Source organism: Athene cunicularia, assembly GCF_003259725.1.
Source record: "Athene cunicularia isolate RWA chromosome 19 unlocalized genomic scaffold, athCun1 chr19_part1, whole genome shotgun sequence".
Classification (NCBI taxonomy): Eukaryota; Metazoa; Chordata; class Aves; order Strigiformes; family Strigidae; genus Athene; species Athene cunicularia.
This window is the reverse complement of record NW_020799124.1, coordinates 1,558,781-1,572,676: the sequence shown is the minus strand read 5'-3', so window position 1 is coordinate 1,572,676 and position 13,896 is coordinate 1,558,781. Positions and strand designations below refer to the sequence as shown.

The window sequence follows — 13,896 nt, the reverse complement described above, 5'->3', positions numbered from 1 at the left end:
CCCCTCGCCCGGGGGTGCCCGCGAAGGCCGACCCTTGTGCTGGCCGCGGCGCAGGAGGCGAGAGCGGCTCCGGGCACGGCGGGAGCGCCCGGGGCTGCCGTAGCCTCAACCCAACGCCAGATTTCCATGAGAAACGAAACCTTTTTTTCAAAAACGCAAATCAATTTCTTTGGGGTGTCCTTTATAGCCTCGAATTTAAACCAAAGAAACAAAGAAACCAACATAATAAAGGAATAAATAAAGAAACAAATCAGAATATCTACCCTGGTTTTGGCAGTTCTTACGCCAATCTCCTGCAAGGTGCTCCAGGCCCCGTGGCCTCTGCTTGTAGTTTGGGTTTGGTTTGGGATTGATTATTTATTTTTTATATAATTTTTTTTTTTTTAAAAATATCGTTTGTTTTCAGGTCCCCAGGATAAGTGTGAGGAAAATCAGAGAAATGATGGAGAGCTGCAGCCACACAGAATACCGACAGAGCTTTTACCTGACCCTGCACTCTGAGGGTTTGCTCTTCCACGGGCCCCCCTACCTGATCCTCTTGCTGCCGCCACGGCTGCCGCTGCTACTGGTCCATAAGCCGCTGCCGGAAAACCTGGCCGTGGAGAAAAGGAGAAGGGTAAAGAAAGAAGCCAGCGGGTACCGCGAGTCTCTGCGGGGTGGCCGCTGAGGGCACGGCGTTTCCAGAAGTCGCCGTCCCGGCTCTCCGCGCCATCAACAGGCGCCGTTTTTAGAAAGAGCCGAGCCCTCGCCAGGTGCCCGCTGCCGGGGGTCTCCACCGGCACAAAGGTGGCCCAAATCCCCCTGGCAGAAGAGGAACGTGGCCACGGCACGCTGCGGAAGCCAAGGCGCCGGGGCGGGCAGGCTGGCGGCAGAGCCTGCGGCGCTCAGCTTACGTCTCCGGACTCTCAAACGGGCAGGGTCAGCCGCTCCGCAAACAACGGGGGAATTCTCTTCTTTGCTTATTTGCAAGTGATAATAACGTGCTGATCTACAGACATAGCAGTAATGGAAAATATGAGGAGGTCCTCATGTCAAGATCACAGATTTGCTGGGATCAAGCAGAAAAAATTCACTGGAATGTAATTTAAAAAAGAAAGAAAGAAAGAAAGAAAGAAAAAAAGCTCTTGAAAGCAAAACAGCCGCAGATCAAGGAGCTCTAAGACATACACCCTGCTACAGGGGGAGCGAGCCCTTACGGATGAATGAAATGCTGCTAGCAAGATTGCAGATTTAGTTTCTTTACTTAATTAATATTCAAAAGATCTGCCACAGGCTCTGACTTTAAGTATTTTAAGGGGGCAACGGCAAGGTCCAAGGGATCAGCGAGAACCCCAACCCTCCTTGCTGCAAAGCCAGCAAACCCCTCGGAGGTTCCTGGGGTCTGGGGAGCTCCGACCGCTCCTGGTGCCCCACAGGACAACCCCAGGGGTAGTCACCACCACGGGACCTGCCCCTTGAGCGGGCTCCAGGACTTTGATCACAGCTGCTTTGCAATGCTGAAGAACCACAGAAAAACAACTGAGGCAACAGAAAAAGAGAACAGTGAGCTAGAGGAACGGGGAGAGCGAGACCCAGAGAAATCAGCAGACTACAAGCCCGCTACCTCTAGCACTATTGTCTCAGCTACAGGTAATCTACCAGGGGGAAAGGAGCAGAGAACTAGGCTAGAGTGACTTGAAGCTACTTAAAACATCAATTAAAAAAAGACATACTTGCATTTAAATATGGTAATAGGGCTGTTGGGGGAAAAAAAAAAAAAAGTATAGGTAAATGTATGCACAGCTACCCCACGCTGCTGTCTGCTCCCCATGCGCGGAGCCCACGCGCCGCGCAGCAAACCCTGCTCCTGAAGGCCGATGTGAATCTGTTCGGTTTTATTATGTTGAGGAACTGGTACAACCTCTGCAGAGCGGGAAGAACATCCCGACTGGGGAATGCTCTAACCAAACACCCAAGCGCTAAATTCTCTCCTGCTGGTGATGGAGCCGCCGAACCCCGTCGGGTCCCCTGAGGTGCGTTCAGGGCTGGAGGTGCGATATGCTGGAGTGAGAAGACCTCGGTGTTAGAGTCAAACCAACCTCCCAACAGCAGAGGAAGCACCTGTAGGACTGAGCTGAGGCTCCTGGGCTTTGTTTTCATGCAGAGCCAGGCCTAGGCCAAGCCCTGGGCCCTCCTGCTGCGGGTTAGGCAGGAGCAGAGCTGGCACCGTCCCTACAGCCTCTCCTCCTCCGGTCCCTGCCCACCATGGCGCGTGCCCCCGGAGCAGTGTCCTCAGAGCTCCCACGGCACGCCCAGGACCAGCTGGCCACCAGCAAATCTCTGATGTGGAGGCTCCAGGGGCTCCCTAAACCATCCATAAGGGATCAGAGGAGCTGTGGATTTTCCACGGAATAAAACGCCTCTGCCAAAACCAATCAAATACCCTTCAAATCACCAAGCACCCACTGAAAGCAGCATAAAAACCAGGGCTGGAAAGTTTGTTTCCCTTGTTCAACTGCCAGGGACGCTCAGTATCTATTTGAAATGCAGGACAAAAAGTTTTGCCATGCAAAAGAAGAATGAAATAACAAGGGTGGAGAAGGCACTCCACGGAAAGAGCCAGAACAAAGGATCTGCGATTGCATTCCAGTGGACAGATGTGTGAAAAATTAATCCCCCCAGCCCCAAAGAAAGCTATTATCCCCGTTCTGAGATAAAAGCATCCGCGTGACATGGCACTCCAGACAGCTCAAGTGTGATCGGCTGCTCGCGCCCTGCCCGGGGACGCTGCGGCCGGGCAGCGCCAGCGCCACGGCCCCACGGCTGCGCCAGACAGGAACAGGGATGGATTATCAGCATCGGCAGAAACCTGCTTCCCAGTACAGACAGAGCCTGGCTCCACCGCTGGAGCATCCCTCAATCAATCCAACACAGGGAATCAATCCCCCCCACTGGAATGACCTTTGCCAGGCCCTGCACTGATCAGCTCGCCCAGCTGAAACCCGATTTCCCCGTCACCGTGCTGCCGAGGGCTCACAGCTCTGCTAACTTACTTCTGTGGCTGTTTGCTCCCGAACCTCTCAGCAGGGATCGGCAGCCGACGCCGTCCCCACGTCCCAGATGGGATAAAACGAGGCACAAAGAAACCAAGTGACTCTGAGAAAGACATCTGCAGACAGCCAAGGGTGCAGCCGGGCTCTCGTAGTTTCTGGCCTCAAGCTCCAGCACTGATCTCTGTAATGCCCCTTGTACCAACCCTACAGCATTTTTTAAGCACTTTGGTCACACTGTATTATTATTAAATTTCTGCATCAGTGAAGACTTTAAAGAACAGCACTAGTGACAGGACAATTAATACTGAACCTGGTTTGTGTACTGCAAGAAACTTCTGCCTCTATCAGCCTGTGCTGTTGCACCGTTTTATTAACATTTCAGAGCTGAGGTATCTGCAGCTCTTCAGCGAAGAGGAAAGCAGCAGCAGCACTTCTGCTGGTTTCCAGGCCCCCAGAGGGAACCTCTTGCTGGTCCCCCAGACCAGCTCTGGTGAGGCTGTGTGTCTGCACACTCCCTCCCCTGGCATCAGGGTTTAAAACAGGGCGACACGCAGCCGCTGGGTCCCCAGGCAGTGGCAGAGGTGGATTTTGATCCACCCCGCTCTGCTGACGGGGGCTCAAGGCACGGGGGACGCCTCCAAGGGGGGCAAGGAGAAGCGTTAGCTGGCAGAGCCAGCGAGTGCCGTGCCCTTAGCAGTGCCCGGGAAGCGCAGGCTTCTCCGGGAGACAGAGCGGTGGCTTTGGGGACACAGGACTGCTGGCCGTGGGGGACCCCGGGGGGCTCTGTGCACCCTGCAGCCAGCTGCCGAGGGGCCGGCACGCTCCCAGATCATTTTAACAGGCGGCTCAGAGATAACTGGGTGCCAGGAAGGGGTGCCCGGGCCAGACAGAGCACCTTGAAATCAACGGGAGCATCGACCGTGGGGCGCTCTGGATGCCACCCCCAGCCAGGCAGGGAGCGCGGCTGGTGCCAGCCCGGCTCCTCCGAGCCCGCTGCCCTCTGAAGTCAACTGGAAAATCAAAAGGGGTGAAGGGAGAGATCAATTCCTTCATCGTGTTTGTTTAAGGCGCTCCAACTCCTGCTGAAGCCCTGTCCCTCTTTGTGTAGCCACTGCTCATGACTGCCTAGGGAAAACAAGATACCAAAGCTGCTCAAAGGGACCAAAGTGCCCACTTTAGGCATCGCAATTAGAAGATATTTTACAATAAATGGTTTGCAATGGGCTCGCACACTGTCCAGGAAAGCCCTGAGGATTCGCATCAATTTCATGCTCTTTTATTGCTCTGAACGAGCCAAAGCCAGTATTTGGAGTTCAATTTTTCACAGATAAATTTTTCTGCTTCCTGCATCAATAGTTTCACTTTAAATACTGAAGCAGCCTCGTGCGAGGGAAGATGGACACATCTGGTTTTAAATGCTTTGCCCTAAGGTCACTGATTCAGCCAACGCCTGGCTGCAAGCAACTGCCTTCTCCGAGGCACAGCTGAGTTTGGGAGCGGGGGGGACCAGGGGGGGCACATGCCCAGAGCAGCAGGGCTGGATCTAGGGGGGCAGCGCCCAGCCCCGCAGTCTCGCACTGAGCAGAAAATGCCCGGAGCCTGGGATTTAGCGGATCTCCCGGGGGCTTTGTGAACAAATCTGGCGAGAGCGACGCTGCATGCGCAGGGCCAGGCCCTACGGGGGACCCGAGGGCTCCCGGGAAAGGGCACGCTCCCTCGCTCCATCTCCCGCTCTGGGGGGATCGTCCCCTGCTCAAACCACCAGTTTCTCCTTTACCCCAGCCTCAAACCGGCTACGAGGCAACCAGGAGCGAACTGCAGAACCCAGGAGCCATTTCACACCTCGCGGGCGTGCAGCCCACGCCTTCTCTGTGAGAAACCACTGACTCCGTCAGACCCGCCGTGCTCCGTTCCGCCCCCGAGGACCTCAAATATCTCGCACCCCCAAAGGACACAAGACCTCGTCCTCTACAAACAGCCAGACGATAGGAATCAAACCAAAAAGCAGTCACAAAGATCGTGAAATTAGTTCTTAAAATAAAAAAAATATCATGCAAAGAATTTTCTCTGTTTTCTAACGGCTAAAGCGCTTGGGCCACGCGAGGTCATGTGAGACTTCAGCAATAAACACAGGGATTTAAACCAAGAATAAAAATGGAAGCCGAGATGCTCAAATTATCACCTGGCTCCAGCACTGAACTTCATAAAATAACCAAAATTATGGGACACGCATGGAGAATAAAATAAAAGCCACTATAAAACTGCACCTAGCAAGCAAAATCCTTCCTCTCTGTTCACGGATTGTTTGGAGCATTTGCAGACATTGGCAGAAAAGCTGAATACTGCTGCTCGGTCTCACGCGGCCCCCGTGTCTCCTCGAGGGGGGTTTCAGAGGACCCTGCACGCCAGGGGATGGAGCTCTGAGGGTCTATCCCCCCCCCCAAACCACTTTGCCTCTTACACTGACGGAGCTCCCCGGCGAGCTGATCTTTACACCGGTCACTTAGGAGGTTCACTTGATCTCCCAGGAAAAAAGTGCAAAGTCTGGACTATAAAATCATCTGCAGGTTGAGTGGGAAGAGGCGAGGGGGAAACTGATACCCTCTTTTCAAACAACGTTACCAGCAGCTTTGATCAGCACAGAAAAGCTTCGCGAGGCTCACAGCTGTCATTTCAAATGGGTTCTCGCTTGCATTATTCTTTCCATTAGGCAGTGTTATCCTCTTTGTAGGATCTTTAGGCTTCATTTCAAAAGTATCAGAGACTCAAAACCATGAAGCAGAAGAGCCTGGTTGCTTTTTTTTTTTTTTTTTTTTTTGAAGGCAGGCAGGCGTGGGTCCAATTTACTGGACAAAAATGTAGTCTTTAATGGTGAGCACGCACAAGGGAAAGCTCCGTCCCAAAACAATCCCTTTATGTTTAAAACCTTCACCTTTCAGGCCTGTCTCAGCCTCCCCCTCCCTTTCTATAAAGAAACAAGAATGAAAGAGAAAAAAACCTGCTGCCATTTCAAGCCTTAGACTAACAACGAAAAGCTCAGTATTTAGAGAAGAACAAACACCCAGAGAACCCAAATTTCATCTAGAATTGATGCTGGATTCCACCAAGTCACTCACAACTCATTATCATGGTTTAGTAGCAATTAACTCTTTGGGATTTGATTGAAGACTCTAGCGAAGCTCTCCCCAAGTCCGCAGGACGCGAACGCGGAGGGAGGGAGCTACAAGCCCTGTCTGGAATGTCTCGTGTTTCCCACCGGTGGTTTGTCTTTAAAGAAGCGGAAAAGCGCCGGCCATGCAAGAGCAAACAGCAGGGACCAAGCAAAGGGCAGGGCAGAGCTCCGTGGAAGTGGAGAATTAATTTCCCAAGCTTTTGGTCAATTCTAGATGCATCTAGAAGCAATCTTAGCATCTCCAAGCCTGCTCAGAGTCCTTTATTGTGAGAGCCCCATTAAGTGTTTCCCTTTGTCTTTATATGCTGTGCTACATCAAGCTTATTAAAATCTATTTCACCAGGTCAGAAAATTAGCAAACTTCAGACACAGCACATCACGCATAATGGCAACCTCATTAAGCAGCCCACTGCGTTATTCAAGGCACACTCATCTCCTGCTTAAAATGTACGGTGCGTGGCAAGAGTTTGTGGAATTCTCCACGTCAGACACCAGTAATGCGCTTCACGCCGGATGCGTGTTTGCAGATGGATGTTATTATGAACAAATATTTCTGCTTCGGAATTTCATAAAAACAATAAAACCCAAATATAGTTAATTTAAAATTTGGCACTTCCACTTTATGTACAGTAAACGACCCGTTTTTCAGCTGTTTACCACTCTCAGGCCACGGTTTTTAAAATGAGAATGATGCACTTTTGCCCAGTAATTACTTTATGCATCAGTGAGACAAAGCCTTGTTTGTCTCCAAATTATCATTCCGTGTCGTTTCAAGTGTAATAACCCTTTCGCAGTTATTTCACTGTACAGAAAACTGGCAAACTTCTCAAAGGCAAACAGTTTGTTCTAAGAAAAACTATTCATTCAAGAAAACACAAACCGAAAAGCAAAAGCTGGCAGCTGATTTAGTTTCACTCTTCTTAAAAACTATTCCCTTCCTACAGCAGCTTCGAGGTGCCCGCTACACTTCTCAAACGTGTCCGACAAAAACGATACCTCCCGCCACCCAGCACTGGAACTCAGTATGTAATTGGGGTTCTCCCTAAATTAGTAACTGGGGGAACACGGAGGATTATGAGCTTCGAGTGAATGCAGCTGATGTGGATGGAAGGCAATCTCAACCAAAGCCGCTTCCTAAAAGCAAGTAATTCTGTCTAATACTAAGTTGATCGCTCCAATGAAAGCATTTCTCATTTTAAAGCCCAAAGCCAAACATTTGCTATCGATTTTTAATAAACAGGGTAAGCATAAATGAAACGATCGCGGCGGGGGGAGGAATACCCACGCATTCACTGTACCCAAGCTGTCACACAGCACAGAAGCTCTGAATTTCAGTCACCTGCTGCTGAATGAACAAGGGCAGGTGAGATGGAACCGCATTAAGGCATATATTTAAAGATCAGCAAAGTGGCACTGATTTGCTTCAAGCCTCATTTCAGTTGCTTCGATGGTATAGAAAATGAGTTATTTGGTTAAACCGCTTGCTTCAATTTTTATGAATGATCTAAACTATCTGGATAAGTATTATTAAAAGACAGATCCGTGATGATGAACAAAGGCATAAAAAGAACTCATGTCTGGAGGCTGAAGCTGGAAAAATTCAAGGCAGACAGGAGGCAAGTATGTAAAAGTGAAGATAATCAGAGGACAAGGTTAGCAGAGGGCAGGAAATTCTTCACAACCTCCGTGTGTCCAAGTGGCGGGTGAGTGCCCCCCTCAGAGCCACCGCAGCTCACCGGGCGCAGCGGCCGTCACCGGCGAGACCGGCCCGCAGGAACTGCCCCGGTTCATCACCCACGGGACGAAAAAGGTCAGAGAGGATTGTGATGCTGAGCCCAGAAACCTTCAGGGCATCACTGCCGCGACTACGTATTCCTTCTACATACCTTCTGGGCAAAGGAAGGCTTGGGAGGCACTTCATTATCAGCTTGAAACCCTACTACTGAAAAAATACACATTTGAGTATTTTTGTGCTTTAAAGGAATTAATCTCTTCCAGTTCTTTGCAGCTCCCAGCTCCCAATTTTTAACAGCTTTACAGTTAAAAATTGTAGCTACAGAGGTATAAGGCATAAAAGCAGGGCAGCCGTTGCGCTCTGGCTAATTCAGACACGTAGAATTCCTTCCAGAACTGGCATTACCAGACCACGTTCTTCTTTCTATAGGGTTACCCATGTTTTTTCCATACATGTGTGTTTGCGTTATGCCTCTTTACTCTTGTGAATAATTATTCTCATTACACTTCCCGGCTGCCGCAGCTGTGGCCTGTTCACAGCAGAAACCATTGCTCTGGAGCTCTGTTGCTGTACTATCACCCCGAAATGCAAAGAGCTCCTGAGAGACTTTTTTTTTTTTTTTTCCCTCCCCCTTTTCTCTCCTCCCTGTCCCTTGCGATCACTCATTTTCAGGGCAACGACCCTGAAAGTTTTAAAGCCTGTCTCAAACTCCATGCATGGATCAGCGAGCAGCTGGGAAGAGGACAATCAGCGTTTAAGTTCAAGATATTCTCATTGCTCAAGCAGTTATTCAGGGTATCAGTAGAGAAAAAAAAAAACCACCTCATGAAGGCTTTGGGCGGTTTGGTCCTCGGCCAGACATGGGGAAGCCGTCAGGGAAGCCTCACTCACGCAGAGCTGACGGGGCAGGACAAGGGGGACCAGCAGCATTTGTACTGGCCACGCTCTGCTGCCACTGAAATCGGGGGCAGCTGGACCACCGGCTCAGATCAACCGCTTCTCTCTTGAAAACCTCGCCTTAAATTTAACACCCAGGAGATTATTTTAAGGGGTGGGGGGAAATGGGAGGCGAAAAAGAAATTTTACGCAGTTCTCCGCAACATTAAAAAAGACCACAACTCTTCTCCGAAAAGATATGTCCAAGAGGCAAAGGTGCTTAAGCTCTGCTCGGACTCGGGGAACAGCTCTAGACACCATTTTTTCCTGTGTCAAAACAAAAGCTACCGTCATCTAAGCAGAAGTTGAAGGAGTACCTTCTGGCTGGAAATTTATGGGCTTTGCTATATTAATTTCTCAGTTTGCTGTCTGCAGTTCCAGCTGCTCCTCACTCCAGGGATGCACCTGCAGTGTGAATGGTCCCTCTTCAGCCTGCCCTCCGCCAGCAAAAGAAACCCAAAATCTTAATTTTAAAACAGGTCCAGTCTATAGTCTTTGTTTTCAGTGATGGAGGCTGAAACGGAGAGGTTTGAAGAGCGGTAATTAAGGTGGTTCTAGCAGATTTCAGATGCACTTTGTAAACCGTTTTATGCCATGCAGATGCAGTAACGTGTTTTAGGTGAAAAAAAAGCATGCAGTGCAGGGGTGATTAGAGCAGATTTTAAGCAGTTAAGAAAGGGTTAGACAAAGGAGTGAGAAACATTTCCAGCTTCGTTCCGCATCTCTTACTGTTACAAGGCTTAACTAACTGAATACACAATTTAAAATATATTTTGTATTTCCTCCTCCTATTTTGCTGCCAGCTGCCAGCAATTTCTCCTTTTTTTCCTAATGTGAAGTTTGATCATTCAAGTATCGTGACCAGATAAACTTTGCATCCCGTGACTAAATGTTATACAAGTCTTAGACTCGTGTAACGGTGCTTTAAGAGTATTTTACAGAGTGGACTCCACTTTAAAATCGCTTTACATGGCCAGAGGGTGCTCGTGGACACGGGAGCGTGGCTCGTGGTCGTCGAGGCACCCCACACCCCGCTGGAGCCCGACCTTGGCTGCCATCGATGCGCAGAATTACAGCCCAGTCCTTTGTGGGGATGCGTTTACGCTCCTTCTGGTGAGCTGGTCGTACCAACTCCCGAGTCTCTCCCGACCCCACTCAACGTGGCGAAGCTGCACCTCCAGAGCACGGCCACGGCTCCGACCACCGCACCCGGCCACGGGTGGGACGCGCAGCTCTGCCGTTTGCTGGAGCCAGAAACACGCTCCCCCGCTCCCACCCGCCTGCGCTCCCGGGGAGGGCTCAGTAACCACGAGCAGGAGCAACGTCAACCTTCCTAATACTGCCGGGTGACCTGAACAACTGATACAGGAACCTCCTTACCTCACCTCCTTCTCTCAGACACTATGAAAAAAAAGCCTTAAGCATGTCATTATATAATAATTACCCTCGTCTCTGGTACCATCTCCTTTTCCTGACTCAGAAAATAACCGTTAGACCTACTCAGCGAGCATCACAAATCACTTTTACACAAGAATACCTTCCCGCCCAGCGCTGGCGGCTGGCAATGAACAGTTTGCGACTGATATCAGGAAAGAAACTAAATTAAGCTCTACAGATTAACAGAAAGTTGGTTTTCAATGCCGTCATAATAATGAAAAACAGCAGCTCAGACTCTGAAAGGATCTTGCGTTGCATTTTCACAGCACCAGGCACTGCAGGAACGTGACCCAAGGCTGGGCTTTGCAGACTGGAGAACTGTTATTAGTAAGCAAGTGTATTTCCCTGTGCTCTGAAAAGTTTGTGAAAATATTTGTTCTTCCCACCTCTCCCCACATACAAAGGTTTTAATAAGCGTTGACAAACGTACAAGCAAACAAACCCTTAATTAAAAAAAAAAAAAAATTAAATTCCTGAGCTGAAGGCTTCTAAGTAACTTTGACAATCCCCCAACATCCAGGTAACGATGGGAGAAATTCAAACTGAGATCAGACAGCGATGGCAACGTCCCCGCAACCCTCCCAGCCACAGCAGGTACCTGCTCGTCCTTCTGTTCCCACAGAGCAGAAACGTTCCTGCACAGTAGCACCGGAGGGTTTGCAACACGGGTTTCTAATCTGGGTTTGATGCTTAAACCCCCCCCCGGGCCGCTGGCACGGACCACACTGACCACAGCGCCGGGAACACGGCGACTTAACGCGGAGTCACTCCTCCAGCCCCAATTACAAGTGCATTGTCATCTCTTGGGGGTTTAATTCTTTGCGGTAAACACACCTCGTACGTAACCGTTCATCTGCAGATTCTTCAAACACTGGGTCACACGCTTTGAGTGATGGTTGTTTTATTCTTTTATTAAATTGTCATTGGTACTGGTTATTTGGTGCGTCCAAACCAAAATATTAAAACTGCAAGCTAAGAGAGCAGCAACACAGCATATCCGTTGTAAACAATTTATTATTATTTTCTACCTCAGTTACTTACAGGAAAAAAGTCATAAAAAAGAAAAAAAAGAAAAGCACAGATGGACTATTTACAAAAAAATGAGAAAATTCACAATAGCCGAAATGTTTGCAAATCATGCACACTAAGACAAGTTCACAAAAGCAAAGCAATTCATAGCAAAAAAACCCAAACAAAATAATAAGAAGCCATACAGATTAAAAAAAGCTATTGCCTGCAGAAAAGTAAAAAGAAAACTAACCAATTATTACATCAAGCATCTTTAATGAAATGAACAGCATAGCCGTGTATTGTAGAGCCTTTGACACTGACATTTTAAACAAGTGGATTAACAAACATTAAAATGCATTACAGTTCTACTGTAAGCATGCAGTTTACTTCTCACAAACTTATAGAATGGGTAGAAACACTTAAAGAAAAAACAGAATTTAAATACGAGGCTTGTTTTCTACCCAAAAGTCCAGAATCTGGTCTTCTTAGAAATAAAGCCAATGGATGGAGGCATTACCCATTACATGGGTTTGCAGCTCTTCCGTGATTTAGGTGGAGATTAAGAGGCGCGATACAGCTTAAGCTAGCAGGGGGAGAAGCTTGTCCCTCTTGCCAAAATCGCAGTAATTAGCCCGTGATTTGCAAGCAAAGTCTGGAAGTAGAAGCGACTGCAGGGAGAATGCGAGAGCACCGCAGGCTGCCAGGCGAGGGGGGTTAGTGGCTGGGGTTGCTGCGGGATGTGCAAAAACTGTCGAAGCCCTTTTTTTTTTTGGGAGGGGGGGGGCTTCCAGCCACGGCCCTGGCGTGATTCGGGCAGCTCTAGAAAGAGCCACTAACCCAAAGTGAGGGAAACGGGAGCAACCGTGTGTGGGTCCGCTGCGCCCGCCGCCGCCCGCACCGCAGGGTCGCACCTGCGGGCACAGGGCGGTCGCTGGGAATAATTAAACCCCGTGTTGCTAATGATCCTAGTGACAGGAGCTGCCAGTCTCGCTTCACCCTAATTATGATCTGTGCTACTGCTGAACATCGCTACGCTAAAAAGCGCCAATATCTCTTTGGGGCTGCTTGGGAGACCCAATCATCGTTTTTTGCTTCCTTGATTAGATTATTTCTAAAAAGTTTGTGAGAAGTCGTACCTTTGTAACGCCCCTAACCCCGATCCTTGTGAGTTACATTCCAAGTGGGCATTAAAAACTCATAACAAAGCAGAGGAAATGAAAAAAAAAAAAAAAAAAAAAAAAAGCAAACTCAAAGCAGTGAGGATATGGAGCCTTTAAAAAAATAAAAATAAAATAAAAAGTCCAGTCAATCAAACCAGCCAGTAAGAGCAGCAATTTTTCAGTGGACATTGATATTAAACATGGACCACCCAGGCTTTTTCTGTCTCTCTCTCTCTCTCATTAGCACTGTAGTAAACCCCGATTAATTTGTTATGCATCTTTAAGAACTAGTTGATAAAAATTATGTCTTGTGAAATCGGCAAATAGTCTGCAAAGTGAAATAAGAACAGAAATTAATAGATTAAACTGAAAAGATAAGTCCCAGAAATTAAAAAAAAAAAAAAAAGAAGACACAGAAAGGGAGTGATTGCAATTAAAAAAAAAAAAAAAAAAGGCTATGTACTGAATTACAAAGGCCTAGAGGAAAAAAAATAACATGATGGGAGAAGATAGAGAAGTCGCCAAAGTGATCGCGTGTGTCTCGCCCGCGGGGCGAGGGCCCGTCCCGGGGACCCCAGCGCAGAAATGGAAACGCAAAGAGGTGGATCGTGACACCTGCAGCCTCAGTTCACTCGGACCCCAGTAAACACCAACAGGACAGTTCCGTTCAGGTGGGCATTCCCTTTTTTTTTCTCTTTTGGTGGTAATTACCCCGGGGACCGCCCCGGCCCCCCCGGCCGCTTCCCACAGCACCTACAGCAGCAGAGCGGTGCTGGGCCCCCTCCCCGAGAGCCCGCGGGACGGAGCTCCGGGTGTTCTCCTGGGATGTACGCTTATACATCCCCCCGGCGGGGCCGGGAGGCAGGCAGAGCTCTCGCACACGCTGCCTGGGATGCTCCTGCAGAAACGGCCGAGCATTTTCCTTTCTCGAACGGCAACACGGAGCGTTTGGGCACGACAACTTGTTAAAAAAGCACATTTTGGGTTCCTCTCCATCAGGTTCGCACACGCTCCTACCTCAGGCTCCAAACCACAGGCCCCAGGGGCGCTTCTGCAAGCGCCAAAACAAGCCAAGGACAGGGTCAGGGGGTTCAGGCTCCCGCTGAGGAGGAGCATTATGGGCTGGATCCCTGCTCATGCTACTCGCCCCGTGGCACTAAACGCCTCTCCCCACGGCTGGTGGCTCAGGCTGCCCCCCTCGATTCCTTCCCAGGGGTGACTGGAGGAGGAGCGCGCGCTGGGCGAGCCCTGTGCCGCAGAGAGGGGTGCAGGGAGAGCCCCGCAGGCAGGCGAGGCCCAGCCCCGCCCTGCAGCCACGCTGCCACGTCCCCGTCCTCCCGAAACGCTCCCTCGCACCCCGAGCCCTGCTCCCGGGGCTCGCTGCTCCCACCCCTCCGCCCTCCCCACGCCTGC

At 49.6% G+C, this 13,896-nt stretch overlaps 1 protein-coding gene across 1 annotated transcript in view; it reads right to left on the bottom strand.

Annotated features, from left to right (window-relative positions):
* MSI2 (musashi RNA binding protein 2) overlaps nucleotides 1-13,896 on the bottom strand; it is a 225,818-nt gene that overhangs the window by 5,113 nt on the left and 206,809 nt on the right. The window contains exons 8-9 of the mRNA XM_026861392.1: nucleotides 1,713-1,736; nucleotides 530-592 (exon numbers count right to left, since the gene is read on the bottom strand). Coding sequence (XP_026717193.1) covers nucleotides 530-592; nucleotides 1,713-1,736 — 87 coding nt within the window. The remainder of the gene's footprint in view (nucleotides 1-529; nucleotides 593-1,712; nucleotides 1,737-13,896) is intronic.